The sequence below is a fragment of the Misgurnus anguillicaudatus genome, chromosome 19 (genome assembly GCF_027580225.2).
Source record: "Misgurnus anguillicaudatus chromosome 19, ASM2758022v2, whole genome shotgun sequence".
In the NCBI taxonomy this organism is placed as follows: Eukaryota; Metazoa; Chordata; class Actinopteri; order Cypriniformes; family Cobitidae; genus Misgurnus; species Misgurnus anguillicaudatus.
The window spans coordinates 45,285,174-45,302,679 of record NC_073355.2 but is presented as its reverse complement, the minus strand read 5'-3'; the positions used below and the strand labels follow the sequence as shown (position 1 = coordinate 45,302,679).

Sequence of the window (17,506 nt, the reverse complement as noted above, 5' to 3'; positions counted from 1 at the left end):
ATGTTTTTTTTTTCACTTCTTCGTCTGGAGTAAGAAGCAGATTTATTTAAACTCTCCAGTGCGCCTCAAGCTGTTTTCTAAGGAATTGTCCTTCTCATGTCAGCAAGTCCGTTCACACCTTTGGTTACCTGGCTTTTCTGGTAGCATTCAGTAAACTAATTTGTTCTTGATAATGATTTATAAAACTTAAAGTGAGAGATATTCACCATCAGATCTACACATTTTATTTTCCCCTCTACAGTTATATGGTAGTGTGGATGTTATTCTATTTAAATGAAATAAATATGTTAAAAGATACTTAATACTTAAAAAATATGCAAAATATGCTGCTCCAAATTATTAAGCAGAATGCACTTTAACCAAATTTATATAATGGATTAAAATGATCCTAAAACAAATGTGCTGCATGGACACAAACCAAACATTGTCCAAAAGACAAACACAATGTGAAATAAATAATGAATTTACACAAGTTACATAATAAAATATGAGCATATCTTTGACATGACTTTAACTCTCCCATTCATTAAACTTGTAAGTATAACAAGGTTTTGTCTTTATTTCACTTGAAGACGTATTGCAAACCTAAGTTGATGTTTCAAATTATGGTGCTGTCCACCTTACAGATCTTTCATATAATGATGCACTATAGGCTCTTAATAGGACTAAGGTCAAATGATAATGGTGGTCACACCTTGATTTCCTTCTTACAGTCAGTGGTGCTTTTTGCAGCATGGGATGGTGTATTATCCTAAATTTATTTCAGAAGACATGATTAAAGTATCTTTTGACATTTAAATTTCATTTAAATATAACAACATCCACACTGTCATATAAGTGTTAAGGGTCAAATCAAATTTGCAAACTTACTGAGTGTATTGGAAAAATGTATAAAAATGGCATGTGCATAATAATTTGGAACGAGGTGTATGTTGGACCAATGTGCTGTGATCTGTTGCGAGCAGGGTGTGATGGGCAGCTTTGGGTGAAAAGGTCCAGGGCCACTTTTTGGTCCCAGTCAGGCCCTGCATTCAAAGCAATGTTGCTATTCGTCCACCGAAGCAAGCACGGAATGAAAGTAACAGCGTGCTTAGTCAAACCAAGAATTTCTATCTGCAGCTCACAACTAAACCACACGAGAGCGCCATTACAACATAGATCAGCTGTAAAACAATTTTCTATATGTTACATTTGTTCTGAATCATTCGTATGAACAAGGTTTTTGTTTTGAAGTTGAAGCAATTAAATAAACTTTTTCAGTCCAGTGTGTGTAGAAATAAAAATATAAAACTCAAGAGAGACTGAGAGTATGCCAAGACACGTGATGTGATTAAAGATCAGGGTCATTCCATTGTTTTTACATTATTATTGTGCTGTTTAAAAATGAATATAAACTTGTTTTCTTTGCAGTATTCAAGATACAAAACTGCATCCTTTTGTTAGTTGTAATTATTTTAAGTTAGTTCTACATTAAACTCTTTAAATTAAACTACATACATTGTATGTTATTACATTGATAGTCAAAAGAAGAAACTATTAAACAAGAACCCAGTCTTGATTCAAACTCTCAAATGAGATTAATTTTTACAGACAGATAAATTTAAATAAATTTGTCTTATTGCGCCATCTAGTGGCTAACGGGAGAAATCCCGCGAAAGAGTTTATTCAAAGAGCCAAAGTTGATATACTGGGAATGACATCTAAAAACAGATCCAATAGGCGTGAATTGACAAATAATTTTGACTTTATTAATAAAAATAAAAAAGAAGTTCATTAATAAAGAAAGTGCCAATGAGCATTAATAGTCAGCTGCAAATATGGTTTGACCCTAAAAAATTCTAACAAAAGGTTTCTCTGTGGTTTACAGTAGTATCAGATGTACTTAAAAACATACTAAAAGTTTACCAAAGTTTGACTCCAAGAAAGGCTCAATTTTCAAAATGGCGACCGTCAGGTCATTAAAATGACCATTACTCCATTGTATTCCCCCTAAACCATGAATATTGGTGCCGGATACATGTTTTGACCATGTAATGTTCTAATAAGCATATCTGAATAATAGATGAGTGATTACAAGTACAATTATATATTAAAGAATTTGGTTACAAGCATATTTATGCGAAAAACAAGTACAAGAAATTGCATATTTCTCCTTTCCCATATTGTTTTGCCTAGTGTTGGTGGTTTCTGTAGTTCATAACCATTATTTTGATTCCAATAAAAAATAAATTCATTAGAACTGTGTGGTACTGTAAAATAGTCAAAAGACGGCTGCCACGTGAAGGCTCAGTACCGTTAACCCCTTTTATTTATTTATTTTTTTTTTAAATTTTAGAATGTGTTATTTTTTTGTGCCTTTTTTAATACTTTTCTTGTTTATACATATATTTTTTATTTTCTTCAGTTGTTTCCTCTTATTCTGGTTTATTTTGTATACTTTTTTGCATTGTGACCTTCACTAGATTTACCATTAGTCGTCACACTCTTTCTCCCATAGAGGTTGATTATAGTGATTCTCGCAATTCCCAACTTAACATGGTCCAAAAGTAGTCCATATGCTGTCCAACTGCACTGTTGTGTTCGGCAGACAGTTGTGCAATTACAGTGAAGGCTTTCTGGAGCAGCAGTCTTTCCATTGCATAGACCCCACAGGTCGGGTCGTACAAGCTCACTTTACTTTGGCTTGGTTAGCTTTTAAGATTAGTACCACTTCAGAATGGGTTTGGTTGTGCTGGCTGGGAGTACACTGCAGTAGTCCAGTCTGGACAGGACAAGAGCCTGGGACTAGAACTTGTGTAGCATGCTCAGATAGAAAAGGTCTAATTTTACTAATGTTGTAGAGAATTAATCTACAAGAGCGGGCAGTGCTGGCAGCATGCTCTGTGAAACTAAGCTGACCATCAGTGACCAAACCCAGGTTTCTGGCTGTCCTGAAAGGCGTAATGGTCAAAGAACCAAGTTGAATATAAAGATTGAGATGAATGTTAGGGCTAGATGATATAACAAGCGGTTTTGTCTTTGTGAAGTTCAGCTGGAGATGATAATCCTTCATCCAGAGTGGCATAGCAGAGGTAGGAAAAGCCATGTTTCTCGAATGATAGAACTCAGGTATGTCATGTCAATGTAATAGAAAAGAGCAGTGGTCCAAGCACTGAGCCTTGAGGTACCCCGGTATTGAGACGTTGGGGTTCAGAGATGTCACCTCTCCAGGATACTGTAAATTACCTCCCTGAGAGGTAAGACCTGAACCATAGTAGCACAGTGCCAGAGACAACCATAGCCTTGAGGGTCGACAGGAGGATGTGGGGATTGACAATCTCAACAGTGGCAGATAGATCCAGTAGGGTCAGTACAGATTATTTGCCCTTGTCTGCCTTAGAGCTTCCATGACAGCGCAGTTTCAGTGTAGTGACCGCTCTTGAAACCAGACTTGTTGCTGTCTAGGAGGTTACTTTGTGTGAAGAAGGAGGAGAGCTGCTCTAAAACCACACACTCAAGAGTCTTGGCAATGAAGGCAAGAAGAGATAGTGGTCTGTAGTTTTCTAACATTGCAGGATTAATTTTGGGCTTCTTTAGCAGTGGTGTTATCCAGTATCCAGGCCTCTTTAAAAGCTGTGGGGAATGTACCAGTGGAAAGAAATTAATTGGTCATGTGGGTGAGAGCAGGGATAACCAATGGAGGAATGGCCTGAAGGAGATGGGTGGGTATGGGATCTAGGGGGCAGGTAGTCAGATGGTAAGAAACAAAGATTGTGGAAACATCTGGTTCCGCTAGAAGGGAGAAAGAGGGGAGCAAGCATGCATCAGAAGTTTGAACATGCGCAAGAGGTGGCAGCGCAGAGAACGAACTGCTGATAGTGTTAGTTTTCTTCACAAAGAAAGAAGCAAAATCGTCAGCCATGAAGTCAGATGAAGGTGGGGGGGCGGTTAAAGGTTCAAGTTATATTTAAAAATATAACTTTTTAAAGTAATATTTTTGGGCCTTTTATTTAAACAGTGATAGAGGAGAGGACAGGAAAGAGAGAGGGTAAGGGATCGACAAATTACCACAAGCCGCGAATCGAACTCGGGTCGCCGAAAGTGCGAAAGCACCACATGTCGGAGCGCTCCAACGATAAAACTAATCTTGCATTTAGCAACGACGCTGGTAATGATGATTCTCTCAGACCAACCAGTTATCTACATAGCTTTCACATCACGTTTAGCATCAGTTCAGCTGGCTTGGAACCTCAACTGAGGTTGTACTAAAAAAAGTATTGTTTACTATGTACTGTACCCAGTAAAAGCCCCTAAAAGTGAGCTGAAAAGCGTCATCCTGGTTGTCCACCAGTTTCCATCCCCAAATCTGGGTGGGGGGGGGGTGGTTTAAGTAGTCAAGCATGTATTTTTGTTTGAACAAAATGGAATACACTGTGCTGCCAACACCATTTCAATGAGGCAAGCAATATGTCTTCTTAATTGCTAACAATTGTGAATTTAGTTTTGTTAGGTTTAGTATAATGCCACTTTTACACTCAAAATATCTGTATAGGATGCATTACATATGTAATGCCTTATTCAAATTGAAATGAATAACCATTTTAGAGGGCTCTCACAAAGGCCTCTGTTCGGGCTAATTCAGAGTTGTTTATGATCAAAGTTACACAACTCAACTCAAATTTAAGTTATTTTTTGGTGCAATACATTTTACATTGGATGTCAATTGCGCCACCCAATTCGCGTCATTCGCAAATTCAGAAATATGACAGCATACTTGTTACTGTTACACAGAGTTACTACAAAACACGCGCGTGTGTGTGGGAAAGTCATGATAAACTTGGTCAGTCGTCTTCTCTGTCAACATATCCGTGACTGTTGAGGTTTACGCAAAAAAGAAAGTATAAGGAGGAACGGACTTTGAAAACACGTCACCTTTTCAGTTATGTGAGAGAGAGGCGCGCGCTGCAGACAACATGACAGAGAGCAGAAAATACATGCCATTGTGGAAATAAGATAAATATCATATTACTTGAGGGTTATAGTTTGTTTAATAAAATAACAAATTGTTCTCTGGCGCTATAAAGAAAATCAAAACCAATTTACTTGACCTTCAAGGGGAGCGGGTCGAACCGTAAGGAGGGTGGGGTGCCCCCCTTATATAATGGTAGGGGAAACACTGCAAATATAAAATCCACAGCATTTAAGTTTTCAAATAATTAAAAGTAGCCAGCAGCCATATCACCCTGTAGCCCAAGACAGCTTGCCCACTGAAGCTAAGCAGGGTTGAGCCTGCTCAGTACTTGGATGGGAGACCACCTGGGAAATCCAGGTTGCTGCTGGTAGAGGTGTTAGTGAGACCAGCAGGGGTTGCTCACCCTGTGGTCTGTGTGGGTCCTAACACACCCCAGTATAGTGATGGGGACACTATACTGTCAAAAAGCACCGTCTTTCGGATGAGACGTTAAACCGAGGTCCTGACTCTCTGTGGTCATTAAAAATCTCAGGATGTCCTTCGAAAAAGAGTAGGGGTGTGCCCTGGCATCATGGCCAAACTTGCCCATTGGCCTACTAATCATCCCCCATAGATACTAATCATTGGCTATATCACTCTGTCTCCTCTCCACTAATAAGCTGGTGTGTGGTGGGCGTTCTGGCGCAATATGGCTGCCGTCGCATCATCCAGGTGGATGCTGCTTATTGGTGGTGGTTGAGGAGATTCCCCCATTCACACACTGTAAAAAATGACTGTAGAAATTACAGTATTACAGTACAATGGGTATTACTGGCAACTAGCTGCCAGTAACTTACTGTAGATTTTACATTTATGTTATTTACTGGCAACATTTTGTTCAAAGTTAAATGAACATTAAACATTTTTTGACTTTATCTTCTACAGTAAGTTACTGGCAACCAGCTGCAAAATTACAGCACATTTTTTAGAGTGCATGTAAAGCGCTTTGAGTACTGAGAAAAGCCCTATATAAATGTAACTAATTAATTATTAATTAATTAAAAGTAAAATAAGGCATTTTGAATACACATTATAAAAAAGACTTAACACATTAAAACCGAGTCAAGCTTTGGCAGTTGACTTGTTGCCTCGCTGCCTCATGAGGCAATGACTTCATTAGCATGAAGCCAGCTCGGAGAAACACATTCAGACTTCATAGGCAGCGTAACAAAATTTTGTTTGAAAATATAAACAAAAAGTGCCTTTGATAACTAATTGAATATTTAAAGGAACAGTATGTAAGACATTTATATCAATTAATCATAAAATGGCCCTGATATGTCACTAGACATTTAGAAATCATGTTCATTTGAAATACTTATAGACCAGTTCAAGAGATGTAAACAACACTGGTCCAGAAGTACTTCCTGTTTCCGTTTTTTAACACTAGATAAACGTTGGGATAAAATAAACCAACAGAACATATAAACCTGAATTAACTGAAGTTAAACAAACATCTTAAAGATAATAATATATGTAAAATAAAAAAATAACTGTCACAAACTGTAACAGGAAGTGTTTTTGGACCAGCGTTGTTTACATCATTTGAACTGGTCTATATCACTGACAACAGTGGTCCGGCCAGAATATTGTCATTTAAAAAGTGGAGTTGCAGCCCTCAACTGATGTTTATGTTGTCATTTTGTGTATTTGCCACCAGTTGTGTGATTGCAGTACCAGTTTTAGCCACAAGTTTTTTGATTGCAATACCAGTTTTGGCCACAATCCTACATACTGTTCCTTTAAAAACTACAATAATAATTTCTCACAAAAAATGCTATAAAAATTGTAAAAAGTGAAAATATAACTTTATTTACACTACAACTGTGCTCCAGCCACACAAGTATAATTTTTTTCAGCTTATTTTTAAGAAATTAAACATTCTACAACAAAAAAACCTTTAAGCTGTAGGCCATTTATTTATAAGCATAAAACTGCACGAGGCTTGTTATTAACTTCAGGCGGTTGTTTTCTGCATTTTTAAGATATATGCCTAAATGACTTCTCTCAATACAGACTATGCTGAAAGACCTCAGGTCAGGTGATATTCTCATCTTCCTCCTTACTGCTCAAAGGTACTTTTCTCACAACTTGCATTTCAAAAGATTTTCCTCTCCTCTGGTTCTGTTTAAAAGAGGTCCACTTTTCAGCTTGAGTCCCATCAAAATTCTCTGAGTTCTGTGTTAGAAAGAAGACATTTGAAACAAATATTTCTGCTTTTGCTGACATGCATATTATTCTTTTGGAAACTCAGTGTTTATTAACTCAATGTAGCTTTCTTAGAAATTGCATTAAATATACTAACCAGAGACTCCCCTTGAGATTCTGATTTGAAAGCTGTCCCTGAGGTATGAGACAGTGTTTGGATCAGTCTCAGTAAATACAAAGAAGCACAAATACCAAAAACAGTATATATGATTCCTAATGCTATTGAAAAGCTATTTTATACTTTACAGTACTTTATGACAACATTTATTCTCTCTATCTATTGGATTTTATAATAACTAATGAAATTAAGAGATATTAAGGGCTTCTTTAGTTAAAGCCAGGACTACGCCTTAGTTAAATTAAGCACCTTTTAGAAACATGCTTTAGAAAAGATAAGACAAACCAATGGCACTGGTTTATTTTAAGATCTGTCAGTGCAAGTTATTTTCTTAGTCTAGGACTAACTTGTCTGTAAAACTGGGAGTAAGTGTCTAAGCTTAAGCTTAATCCTCTTAATTTCCTAAATTACTGCAAATTCATACACTCTAAAAACACAATGGGTTGTTTTAAACCCATGGTTGTGTCAAATATGAATAATACTGTAAATAAACCTATGCTGGGATATTTTAACCCAAATGCTGGGATGTTTCAACCCACAGTTGGGTGAGAACAACCTAGCATAGGGTTATTTATAATCCATGGGTTAAAACAACCCAACATGTTTTAGAGTGTATGTTATAGTAGCGTTATCCATATATGCAAAGAGGAAAAAAAGACTCACGTCAGTGCTGTGCCATAATATTAATTGAAATAGTAAAGCACAGTAATACACTGCTAGAGCATAAACAACACATTTAATGCAATCATTTTGTTTATACACTGTACAACTAAATTAGATTTTTACTCACAGGGTTTAAAAATGGGTAAAATCAGAAGAGGAAGAGTAAAGAGGCATTCAGAGGGGAAGACAACAATCCTCTGATCTTCAACCAGACGTTTACCGTTAACTGAGGATGAAAACATATTTTAAACAAACAGTGTAATGCACAGTATAGTATCTTATAATGTGGATCTGCTTATGACATGCACCCAGCTGGAATGTGAGCACACACTGTAATAATTAATTAGAAACACCTATTTCAACTTAAAATTTATCTTTAAAAATGTATGAAGACCATGCACAAGTTGGAACAACTTAATTTTTTAGTTGTTACTAGTTTAAAGGCGCTCTAAGCAAATCTGTGTGACGTCACTTCTTGTTGCCTTTCAAAGTGTTGTCAAACAAAACGGAGCGTAGGTAACTCCTATCTCTCCCCTCTCTCTCCCTCTCCCCCTTACCCCTCCCTCTCCCTTCTGTGCTTCCTCATACGCACTTACCCCCCCAAACCCCACCCCAAAATCCTTCTTGTCGTTTATTGGCTGGAACACTTTTCGTGGTTGTAGGCTGCGCCAATTTGTTTTTGTTGCTGTCTGTGGAGCCTGGACTGTCTACAGAGACTGCGTTTTTTTACATTGTGTACAGGGGACAGGCAGCTAGCAGATAATGAGAAGATGTTTACTGTATAACAAAAAATGTTTTATGGCCTAAAACTCGTGAATTTGCATAGAGCGCCTTTAAGTATTTTTTAAGTTGATCCAATTTGTGCATGTTCTTCATCATGACCTTAAGAATGTCAATAAAAATTCTCATCAACTCACCAGCTTCAGATATCAAGTCTGTCATCAGTGCCACAGAGTTCACAAGAACAAGACCGACTGATCCAAACAGGAACAAAACGTTTTTGTTCCAAAATGCTGTAGAGCAGAGTAAAGCGTTTTTGTTAAATATAATTGTTGCACTTACCGACTTAAGGTCAATACCACTACTTAACAATCTATTGAAAACAGCAGAAATCTCAGAAACATGACGTGAGAAATATGTTTTTTTTTTGTTGGTATTATTGTTTTGTTAGCTTTTATAACACGTCACCTTCAAGACTTGTTTAATAAAAATATAACTATTTTTACATTTGTGCTGGCTGATTTATGCACAAGTTTTAGTGAAAGTATGCTGAAGACTGTAAAGTTTTCTGCAAATGTCTGTAAAGTGATTACATTTTTCACAGAACCAACTACGAGGATGCTAGATGTCACTTCACACGACAGCTTTTTTATATCAAGACTCAATAATGGCACTAAAGAAGTGTGTTTTTGGATGGAAGGAGAAGAAAGTCTTCAGCTTTCCAAGTAAGCCAGCCTTTTTGAAACAATGGATATTGTTTGTTTATCTGGGGTGGCAGCAGAGTTTTGCATGTGTGTTTGTTTAAAGCTGGGGTCGGGAACAATCGCTAGAGTTGATCTGTCTTTTATATCTGATAAAACTAAAGAATCTTCAAAGATATGAAGAATGTTATACTACTATAGGTACTCGAGATTAACATGAGATGGGCAGAAACAATGTGTGTTATATGAGCTTTATTAGTATGTTCTGATAAAAAAAAATGTCTATCCTTGTACAGTATACTGTAGAATTCATTATAAAGTGAAATTTGAATTAGTGGCTGTAGTAAAACATATTGAAGCTTTGCTGTGAGCACAGAACTAATCCAGATCTTATGCTTGAAAAACAACTAAAAGAAGTAAACAAAAAGAAAGCTGATACTTTACTCGGATAATTGACTGGGACTTTAGAAAATGTGTTAATCCACAACGCTTGAAGAAATCCAGCCAAGCAAATCAGTCCTACATAACCTGTCAACAAAACCACAGCCTTATTTATATTTAGATTTAAATTAAAACATTCACTTTAACTAGAGATATAATAAAATAAAATTTTAATACAGTTAATAAAAATATGCATACCTCCTTTATTTCTAAGGAAGTCAATGTAAGCATAAACCATCAACACACTCACTAAACACATCAGTATCCATACCACTTTATCTATCAAAAACCCTGAAAAAAAAGATCACAAGCAGAGAAAGTCAAAACACTACCAAAAAAAAAAACATATTGACCTCATTATATTCAACAAAGCTCACTGATGAATGCAGTTTTAACAGAGATGGTAGAATATAACTTCTTAAACATACCGCGCTTTTGTGTCATTATTGTGCCAATGCAATTGCAGTTGAGAAAACACAAACCAGTAAGCACTGGCAACCCTGCAATAAATACTATAAAAGAGAAAGAAAGTTACAGAAGATGACAACTAATTCACTATCCGCTAGAGTCTGAAAGTTTCTTGCTTACCTGTCCAGAAGCCAACAAGAGGGTAGAAGAAAAGACCGACTTGTACTGAAGGCAGCACATAAAAGCACCAGGCCGCATCACTCATAATAATTACATTGTTCTTTAGTCGACGCGATTCTCCAAAGACTGAGAGCGACTTTACACAGCATCTAGCCAAATCTATCACAAAAATGAAAAACAAATATATATATATGTCACAATTTTTTATTATATATATATATGTGTGTGTGTGTGTGTGTGTGGGTGTGTGTGTGTGTGTGTGTGTGTGTGTGTGTGTACCTGGTAATTATCACGTTGTGGGGACCAATTTTCCCCACAAAGATAGGAATACCAGTGTTTTTGTGACCTTGTGGGGACATTTTGATGTCCCCATGGGGAAACAAGCTTATAAATCAAACAGAATGATGTTTCTTGAAAATGTGAAGTAGTAGAAGGGTTTCTGTGATGGTTGGGGTCAGGGAATGGGGTAGGTAAGGGGAATAGAATATACAGTTTGTACCGTATAAAATGCATTACGTCTATGGAATGTCCCCACAAAACATGGAAACCAGAATGTGTGTGTGTGTGTGTGTGTGTGTGTGTGTATATATACACACATATAGATATATACAGCAAACTGTTTCCTCTATAAAATACTTAACGTATCTGAAAAAAAAACAATCTAGCCGTTTAAAGGTTTTATAACGTTTGTACTTTTAAAAAAGATACACATTTGAGATGACATCACTCACGTATGACAAAGCTCATGCACAGCAGGACCAGTGATACACAGATAATCACCACAGTGATTGTGTCGATGTCTTTGAAATGTTCTGCTAACAGAGCTAGCACAAACATATAAAAAATATATATCATTATTAAAAACAAAATAAACAAAGCACTAAATTTTACTACATTAACTTTAACAATGACAAAGAGAAACAAAGAATGAATAGATTTTTGAAAAGTTGTTACTTTACAGTGATTTAAATTATGTAGATTATAGACTAAATTGAAACCAATAGTTTTTTCTAAAACAAAATGTCAATCAGTGTGGGGGGTAACGAGTTACAAAGTAACGGATTACAGTAACTCCATTACTTTTTTGGGTAACGAAGTAAAGTAACGCATTACACTAATAATATTGGTAACTACACTACTTTACTAGACTATAGGAACGCGCTTTCCTGCGTTACCCAAGCAGTGTTTGCCTGGGTGTAAGTTCTGTCTGTTTAAGTGGTGCGTGGATGCGTGTCCCTGTACGTGTGCCGTTGCCATAGAGATTGATTTGACGGAGCTGCTGGTGCAAAGGGGAGCGGGAAATGAAGACGGAGGGTTTCAGCCACTGGGGCGATATTCACATTACTTTCAGTGTATTGCTCGAAAGGACAAAAATATTCGTGTGAAATGCACACTATGCCCACACGACAAGTGTCTTTCAACTGCTGACAACGCGATGAGCAACCTGTCTGAGCATTTGTAAGCCCAGCATGGCAATACAACACTTATGGCGAAAGATCCTGCTTAACTTACCGGTCAGGGATCGAGAGGTCCGAACCCGAAGACGGAATTAGGTAATGAACCTCAATCGAGTCAGAGCATAATTCTTTTAAAGAAATTATTTGAACGTAACCCGAACAGCAATGTCGCGTGCGCTCAATTTATAGAAAAAAGCCAGGAGTCAGGACCGCTGTTTTCTTCATAATCTTACTTCCAAATTTAATCCTATAAACTTTTCGGTGTTTGATGTATCGCTGTTACCGCCCTGCCAGACTGTCTTAAACAGAGAAATAAGTTAATTCCTTGATTTGCGTTGTTGATTCATTTATAAATAATTCCCCCAAGGGTTTAGTTTATGCGCAAAAAGCATTAAAATGAATAGAATGTGATGATTCAACCCATTACGTCTTTCTTTGGTGAAAAAATAATAAAATAAATAAGCCTATATGAAATGTGTTTCCCTTAAATAATTAGCAAATTAACAAAACGAATTCAAAAGTAGCCTATAGCCTATATGAGTTTATTTTTTGTGTGACGTGCTCCCAAACCGATGCAGCACAAAACACTTTTTACCTATTTAAAAAAGCACAATGTTTTGTTATTATTGCGAGTGTAACTTTACATAAATAAATGTACACATTACAGTTTTGAATTTTGTTTTACTTTTATTTGTATGACCATAATTTAAGGTAATTTAAGGTAATGCAAAATGCAAGCTCCTCACGCGTTTGCCATCACCGGCGCGGGTTTACGCAGGGCAGCGTGAAAGAGACATTAAACTTTAAACATTTAACATTCTACTTGAGTTTTTTTGGACATCCCTTTGGAATCACTGCAATCATATCATCAATTTATAAGGTAATAATAAATATAAGCTTAGCGCTTATGAGTGTTCAAACACTGCTGACCGCTCAGCTGTCAATCAGCCGACCCTCACAAAGTTTCACATTAAATGATAATATATTTGAACAGTCATGGTCCTGTGCTTATTTCTGTCAATGTTCTGCATGAAGATCTTTAAAGGTTTCTACTTACATCACGATTTGCGGTGCGGCCGGTCGCAGTCTTTATGTAAAACGGGTATGAAATAAATTGATGCTGATGTCGGATAACGGGTCAACTGTTATTTTAATCGCGCGGATGCGGGTTATCAAACAGGACTGTGCATGACTCGTATAAGGAAAATGGAATGACAACATGAAAATTATAAAATAGCCTACATGTTTATATTCTGTATGAAACACCATGGGCGCTAAACTTGCGGTGTTAAAGGGACAGTTCACCCAAAAATAAAAAATTCTGTCATCATTAACTCTCCCTCATTTTGTTACAAACCTGTATAAATGTCTTTGTTCTGGTGAACAGGAATGAAAATATTTTGAGGAATGTTTGTAACCAAACCAAGCATGAGCCCCATTCACTTCTATAGTAGGAAAAAATAATACTATGGAAGTGAATGGGGCTCATGAATGGTTTGGTTACAAACATTCCTCAAAATATTTTCATTCATGTTTACCAGAACAAAGACATTTATACAGGTTTGTAACAACATGAGAGTTACAAACCTGATTTTCAAATAAATTATACAGAATTTTTATTTTTGGGCGAACTATAAATCCGATGATGTCAAAAATTAGGGTGCACTTAACTTTTGTTCTGGTTCACCTAAGAAAAAATGTTAGGCGCACCAGTGCAACCAGTGCAAAAAGTTAGTCTAGAGCCCTGTCCGGTCTTTTAAAGTAGTCAGTCATCATCAGCCGACCCCGCCTAAACATGTCCATGTATCTATGTGGTAAATTAAGAAAAAGGAAAAAAAAAAGGAAAGTAAAGTAATAAGTAGTGAAGTTACTTTTCAAATGCAGTAACTAGTAAAGTAATCTCATTACAATTTTAAGAAGTAACTAGTAACTAGTAACTAATTACATTTTTTGAGTAACTACCCCAACACTGATGTCAACATAACAATATTTATAATACAGTACCAACCTGAAAACATTACTACCGTAACAGCAGGAAAATACTGATCAGCATGTGAAGACTTAATATGGTTAATAATTGTGTCTGTAAGAGAATATAAAATCTTGTAGTGTGAATAAAAGCACTATAACGGTAATGACATATTTTATAGAATTAATTTACTGTAAAATAAAAATACATACAATCTATGAGACAATAACATTATGAAAAATCTAAAGATCTGAGTATTAATTTGTTAGATTTAAAATGACCAACCTGGAAAATCACTGATATGGGGTGTAACCCAAAACAACCTCAGAGGCCTCAAAATATAGAGAGTACAGCAAGAGACTGTCTCAAGCAAAGATCCTGAAACCCATTAAAAAATATTAATATGAAGAAATGTATTAAGAAAATAAAGTGATAGAACTTAAATGTCTGTCTGTCATTTGCATAGTCATTTTAAAACAGTAAGGGATACATGTTCAGAAAAAAAATGTAAGTGTCAAATAGATAAATGAGTTTCAATAAGCAATAAAATACCTTCAGCAGCATACCAGAGGACCGAAGCCAGTACCATCATAACATTTGGGCAAAAGTAAAGACAAACATGAAGCAGCAGCTGTATGTCTCAAGGGAAAAATGGAAAAGTATTTTAAAAACATTGTTTCAATAAACATTATGAAGCTTGGTCCCGGCTGATAAACATACCTTTATTCTTTAATGTACAGTATGTGAGAGAGCAGAACAGAAGAGCAGATCCAAATGCAGCAATACAGAGACTCAACACCATTATATGCAAACCGGAAAAACCTGTAACACACACAAATGCACGCACGCACACACACACACACACATGCACAGTTACAACCAGTTTTAAAAATACAAGTTTGATTACAGCTGTATTTAATAGCTGGCAATTCTCAACCCTTTATATAAGAAAATAATAATTTGAAGACATAAATTGCAATATTGCACTGATCTAGTTGTAAAGCAATGCAGGATACACATTTGTTTTTGTTTTACAAATTTACATAAAATGCCCTTAAAGCAGTGCTTCTCAAATAGTGGGGCGGGACCCCCAGGGGGGGCTCGAAGCGACACCAGGGGGGGGCGCGAGACCCCGGGGAAAATACTTTTCAAGGAAGTTATTTTTTTTGCACTGTCACTTAAAGACATTACACCCCAATCACGCTGATAAGCCGACTGAGTTTTTATTATTATTTATTGATTATATTTAATTTAATTTTTCAGTATCAAATGGTCAAAAAATATTATACTTTAAATAAGGATTGTTTTTTTTTCAGGCAAATTGATGCATTTTAAGTCTTTTTTGTTACAGACTAAAAAACAATGTTAATAAAGTTATTCTTTGTTGTAAGTTGATCGATATTTCTATATTTGTGTTTTCGTTAATGTTAATAAGGATACAACGTTTTGCAGATGTGTCATTTATAGACAAATTATACTATTTACAGTCGCGGCGGAGAGTTGGGGGGCGCGAAATGTTTACTTCTTCCTGGGGGGGGGGGGGGGCATGGCAGAAAATAATTGAGAAGCACTGCCTTAAAGTCATCAAGATATTTAATCTATTTATTCAAATGTAGTTGTAAATGTCATTGTAAATGTAATAAATGCACTTGTATGCCAGTTTTCTGGGTTCAGTGAAATTTAGTTTATGTTGATGTCTTCATGATTTAAAAGCATGTCACACAGCTGTATACTTGATGATGCGTCTAATTTAAATAGCTTTAGTGAAAAAAATCCTTAAAATGTTGTTATCATTTTTGAACTTCTAAAAAGTTGTCTAAAAAGACTGGCCTGAAACATTTTAAATGATTCTGTAGCTGTGTCCCAAGTCGAAGGCTGCATAAAATGCCCCCTTAAAATGCATCATTCTTCCCCAAGTGGCAAGGATAGAATGAATGGATCATTATATACTGTAAATTCAAGTTGATTAAACTTAAGAATTTAAGTGCAACAAGGAATTTTTTGCTATAAATTATAAAAATAAAGTTGAAATAATTTAAAAGGGGTGGTTCAATGGTATTTTATGCATTTTGGCTTATTAACACAGTTTATTGTTTTCCTCATGCTAAACATACAGTAGGCAAAGTAAAAAAAAAAACAGTTGCCCGTGTTACCGAGTATTTCTGTGCCAAATGCACTTTGCAAGGGTTTGTAAAAGTTTCAGGGGTAGCAGCAGAGTTTTGCGTGTGTGTTTGTTTAACACTGGATTGAAAGTCTCATTGCATGTGGTAAATAAGACTGTGTTATGTTGGAAATCTGCGCATTAATGCATACAATGTAAATGTCCCGCACATGTAGTGATTTATAAGTTATCCAGTGTTGTATAAAGTGTTGCTTGGCTCATGACTCACTCCGTTTTCATATGTTATCGGTAAGAATCGCTAGAGCTGATCTGTCTTAGAAATCTGATAACACTAAAGATTTTTCGGAGATATGAAGGATGAAACCCTACACTAAGATCAGATATGCAAAAACAATGTGTGTTATGGCAGCTTTAAATAGCCATTTCTTCTACTACTGGAAAAAATCAATACAGCATATGTTTGTTTGTTATGTACTGTTTTTTATAACTCACCCAGTCTCTCGAGTATTACAGTTGTGTTTGCTGAAAGTCGTCCATTAAACACTTGACAGATGTAAACTCCTTTATCTTCAGTTCTGACTCTCTTCAGTCTGAGAGAGAAGTTTCCTCTGTGGATTTCATCAGTGAAGAACTCAACTCTGTCTCTGTATCGCTCATCTGATGATTCTGATTGAGTTTCATTGTTTTGATAGAGAAGAACCGAAATGTCTCTATCCTCATCTGTTTTCCTCCATAAAACCTTTTTAATCTCTTCAGGTTTGATGTGAGAGTTCACAGAGCAGCTCAGAGTGACATCATCACCAACAGATGCAGATATGGACTGATTTGATCCTGATACTATCAAATATTCTAAAAAAAAAAAAAAAACAGGTGAAGTATGACAACAGGTAAGACTGATGATTCAATAGTACAGGCATTGTTTTATGAAATTCTATTTCAAATTAAATGCCATTCAAAAAATGATCATCACTTACCAACATCTTTTATTTCAACCAAAGTTTTGTCAGCAGCCTGTTCACTGTAAACTTTACATCTGTAAATCCCTTTATCTTCTTCTCTTACATTCTTCAACAGGAGGGAGAAGTTTCCATGTTTAATGTCTTCAGTGAAGAAATGAGCTCTATCATGATAATCCTGATGTTGAGCCTCTGGTCTAATATCTCCATATTGAAACAGATGAACCAGAGCCTCTGAATCTGTTCTTGTCCATTCCACCTTTACTCTTTCCATTACTAAGGGTGTTTCAACATAGCAGGGCAGAACCACTGAACCTCCCAGAGGAACAACCAGAGGACCTGAACCGCGAACATGAAACTCCAGAGTATCTGCAGGGATGGGCAGTATTTCAAATACATGTATTTAAAATACGTATTTGAAATACAAAATAGTATTTTGTATTTTGTATTTTAAAGCCTTTGAAAAAAATGAAATGTAATTTGTATTTAAATACATTTAAGATGAGTATTTTTGTATTTTTAAAATACTCAAAATACTTTGAGCCAGTCAACCAGTCAGGGTGCTGTTTTCAT

General features: G+C 36.1%; 2 protein-coding genes and 1 long non-coding RNA gene across 3 annotated transcripts; all 3 read right to left on the bottom strand.

The window, feature by feature from the left end:
* Positions 1-6,013: 6,013 nt before the first annotated feature.
* LOC141349202 (uncharacterized) lies at positions 6,014-10,586 on the bottom strand. Its single transcript, XM_073857761.1, has 8 exons — positions 10,430-10,586; positions 10,270-10,353; positions 10,040-10,132; positions 9,845-9,928; positions 8,897-8,992; positions 8,107-8,205; positions 7,296-7,333; positions 6,014-7,168 (listed from the first exon to the last, which is right to left on the bottom strand). The coding sequence occupies exons 1-8, from the start codon at positions 10,512-10,514 to the stop codon at positions 7,028-7,030; spliced, it is 720 nt and encodes a 239-aa protein (XP_073713862.1). The 5' UTR covers positions 10,515-10,586; the 3' UTR covers positions 6,014-7,027.
* A 574-nt stretch (positions 10,587-11,160) lies between these two features.
* Positions 11,161-14,678, bottom strand: LOC141351192 (uncharacterized). Its single transcript, XR_012359432.1, has 5 exons — positions 14,576-14,678; positions 14,408-14,494; positions 14,141-14,233; positions 13,895-13,969; positions 11,161-11,253 (listed from the first exon to the last, which is right to left on the bottom strand). It is a non-coding gene; the product is annotated as an uncharacterized lncRNA (long non-coding RNA).
* A 1,780-nt stretch (positions 14,679-16,458) lies between these two features.
* Positions 16,459-17,302, bottom strand: LOC141350860 (junctional adhesion molecule-like). Its single transcript, XM_073856698.1, has 2 exons — positions 16,952-17,302; positions 16,459-16,826 (listed from the first exon to the last, which is right to left on the bottom strand). The coding sequence occupies exons 1-2, from the start codon at positions 17,205-17,207 to the stop codon at positions 16,459-16,461; spliced, it is 624 nt and encodes a 207-aa protein (XP_073712799.1). The 5' UTR covers positions 17,208-17,302.
* Between the last annotated feature and the right edge of the window lie 204 nt (positions 17,303-17,506).

Excerpts from the sequence above, each read along its gene's own strand:
- LOC141349202 (XM_073857761.1), bottom strand. The coding sequence starts at position 10,514 with ATGAGTGATGCGGCCTGGTGCTTTTATGTGCTGCCTTCAGTACAAGTC. Across the intron at positions 8,206-8,896 it reads AGACTTGATATCTGAAGCTG|TTAACGGTAAACGTCTGGTT; the intron begins GTGAGTTGATGA and ends TTTCATCCTCAG. Across the intron at positions 7,334-8,106 it reads TTTACCCATTTTTAAACCCT|GGACAGCTTTCAAATCAGAA; the intron begins GTGAGTAAAAAT and ends CTCATACCTCAG.
- LOC141350860 (XM_073856698.1), bottom strand. The coding sequence starts at position 17,207 with ATGGAAAGAGTAAAGGTGGAATGGACAAGAACAGATTCAGAGGCTCTG. Across the intron at positions 16,827-16,951 it reads GGTTGAAATAAAAGATGTTG|AATATTTGATAGTATCAGGA; the intron begins GTAAGTGATGAT and ends TTTTTTTTTTAG.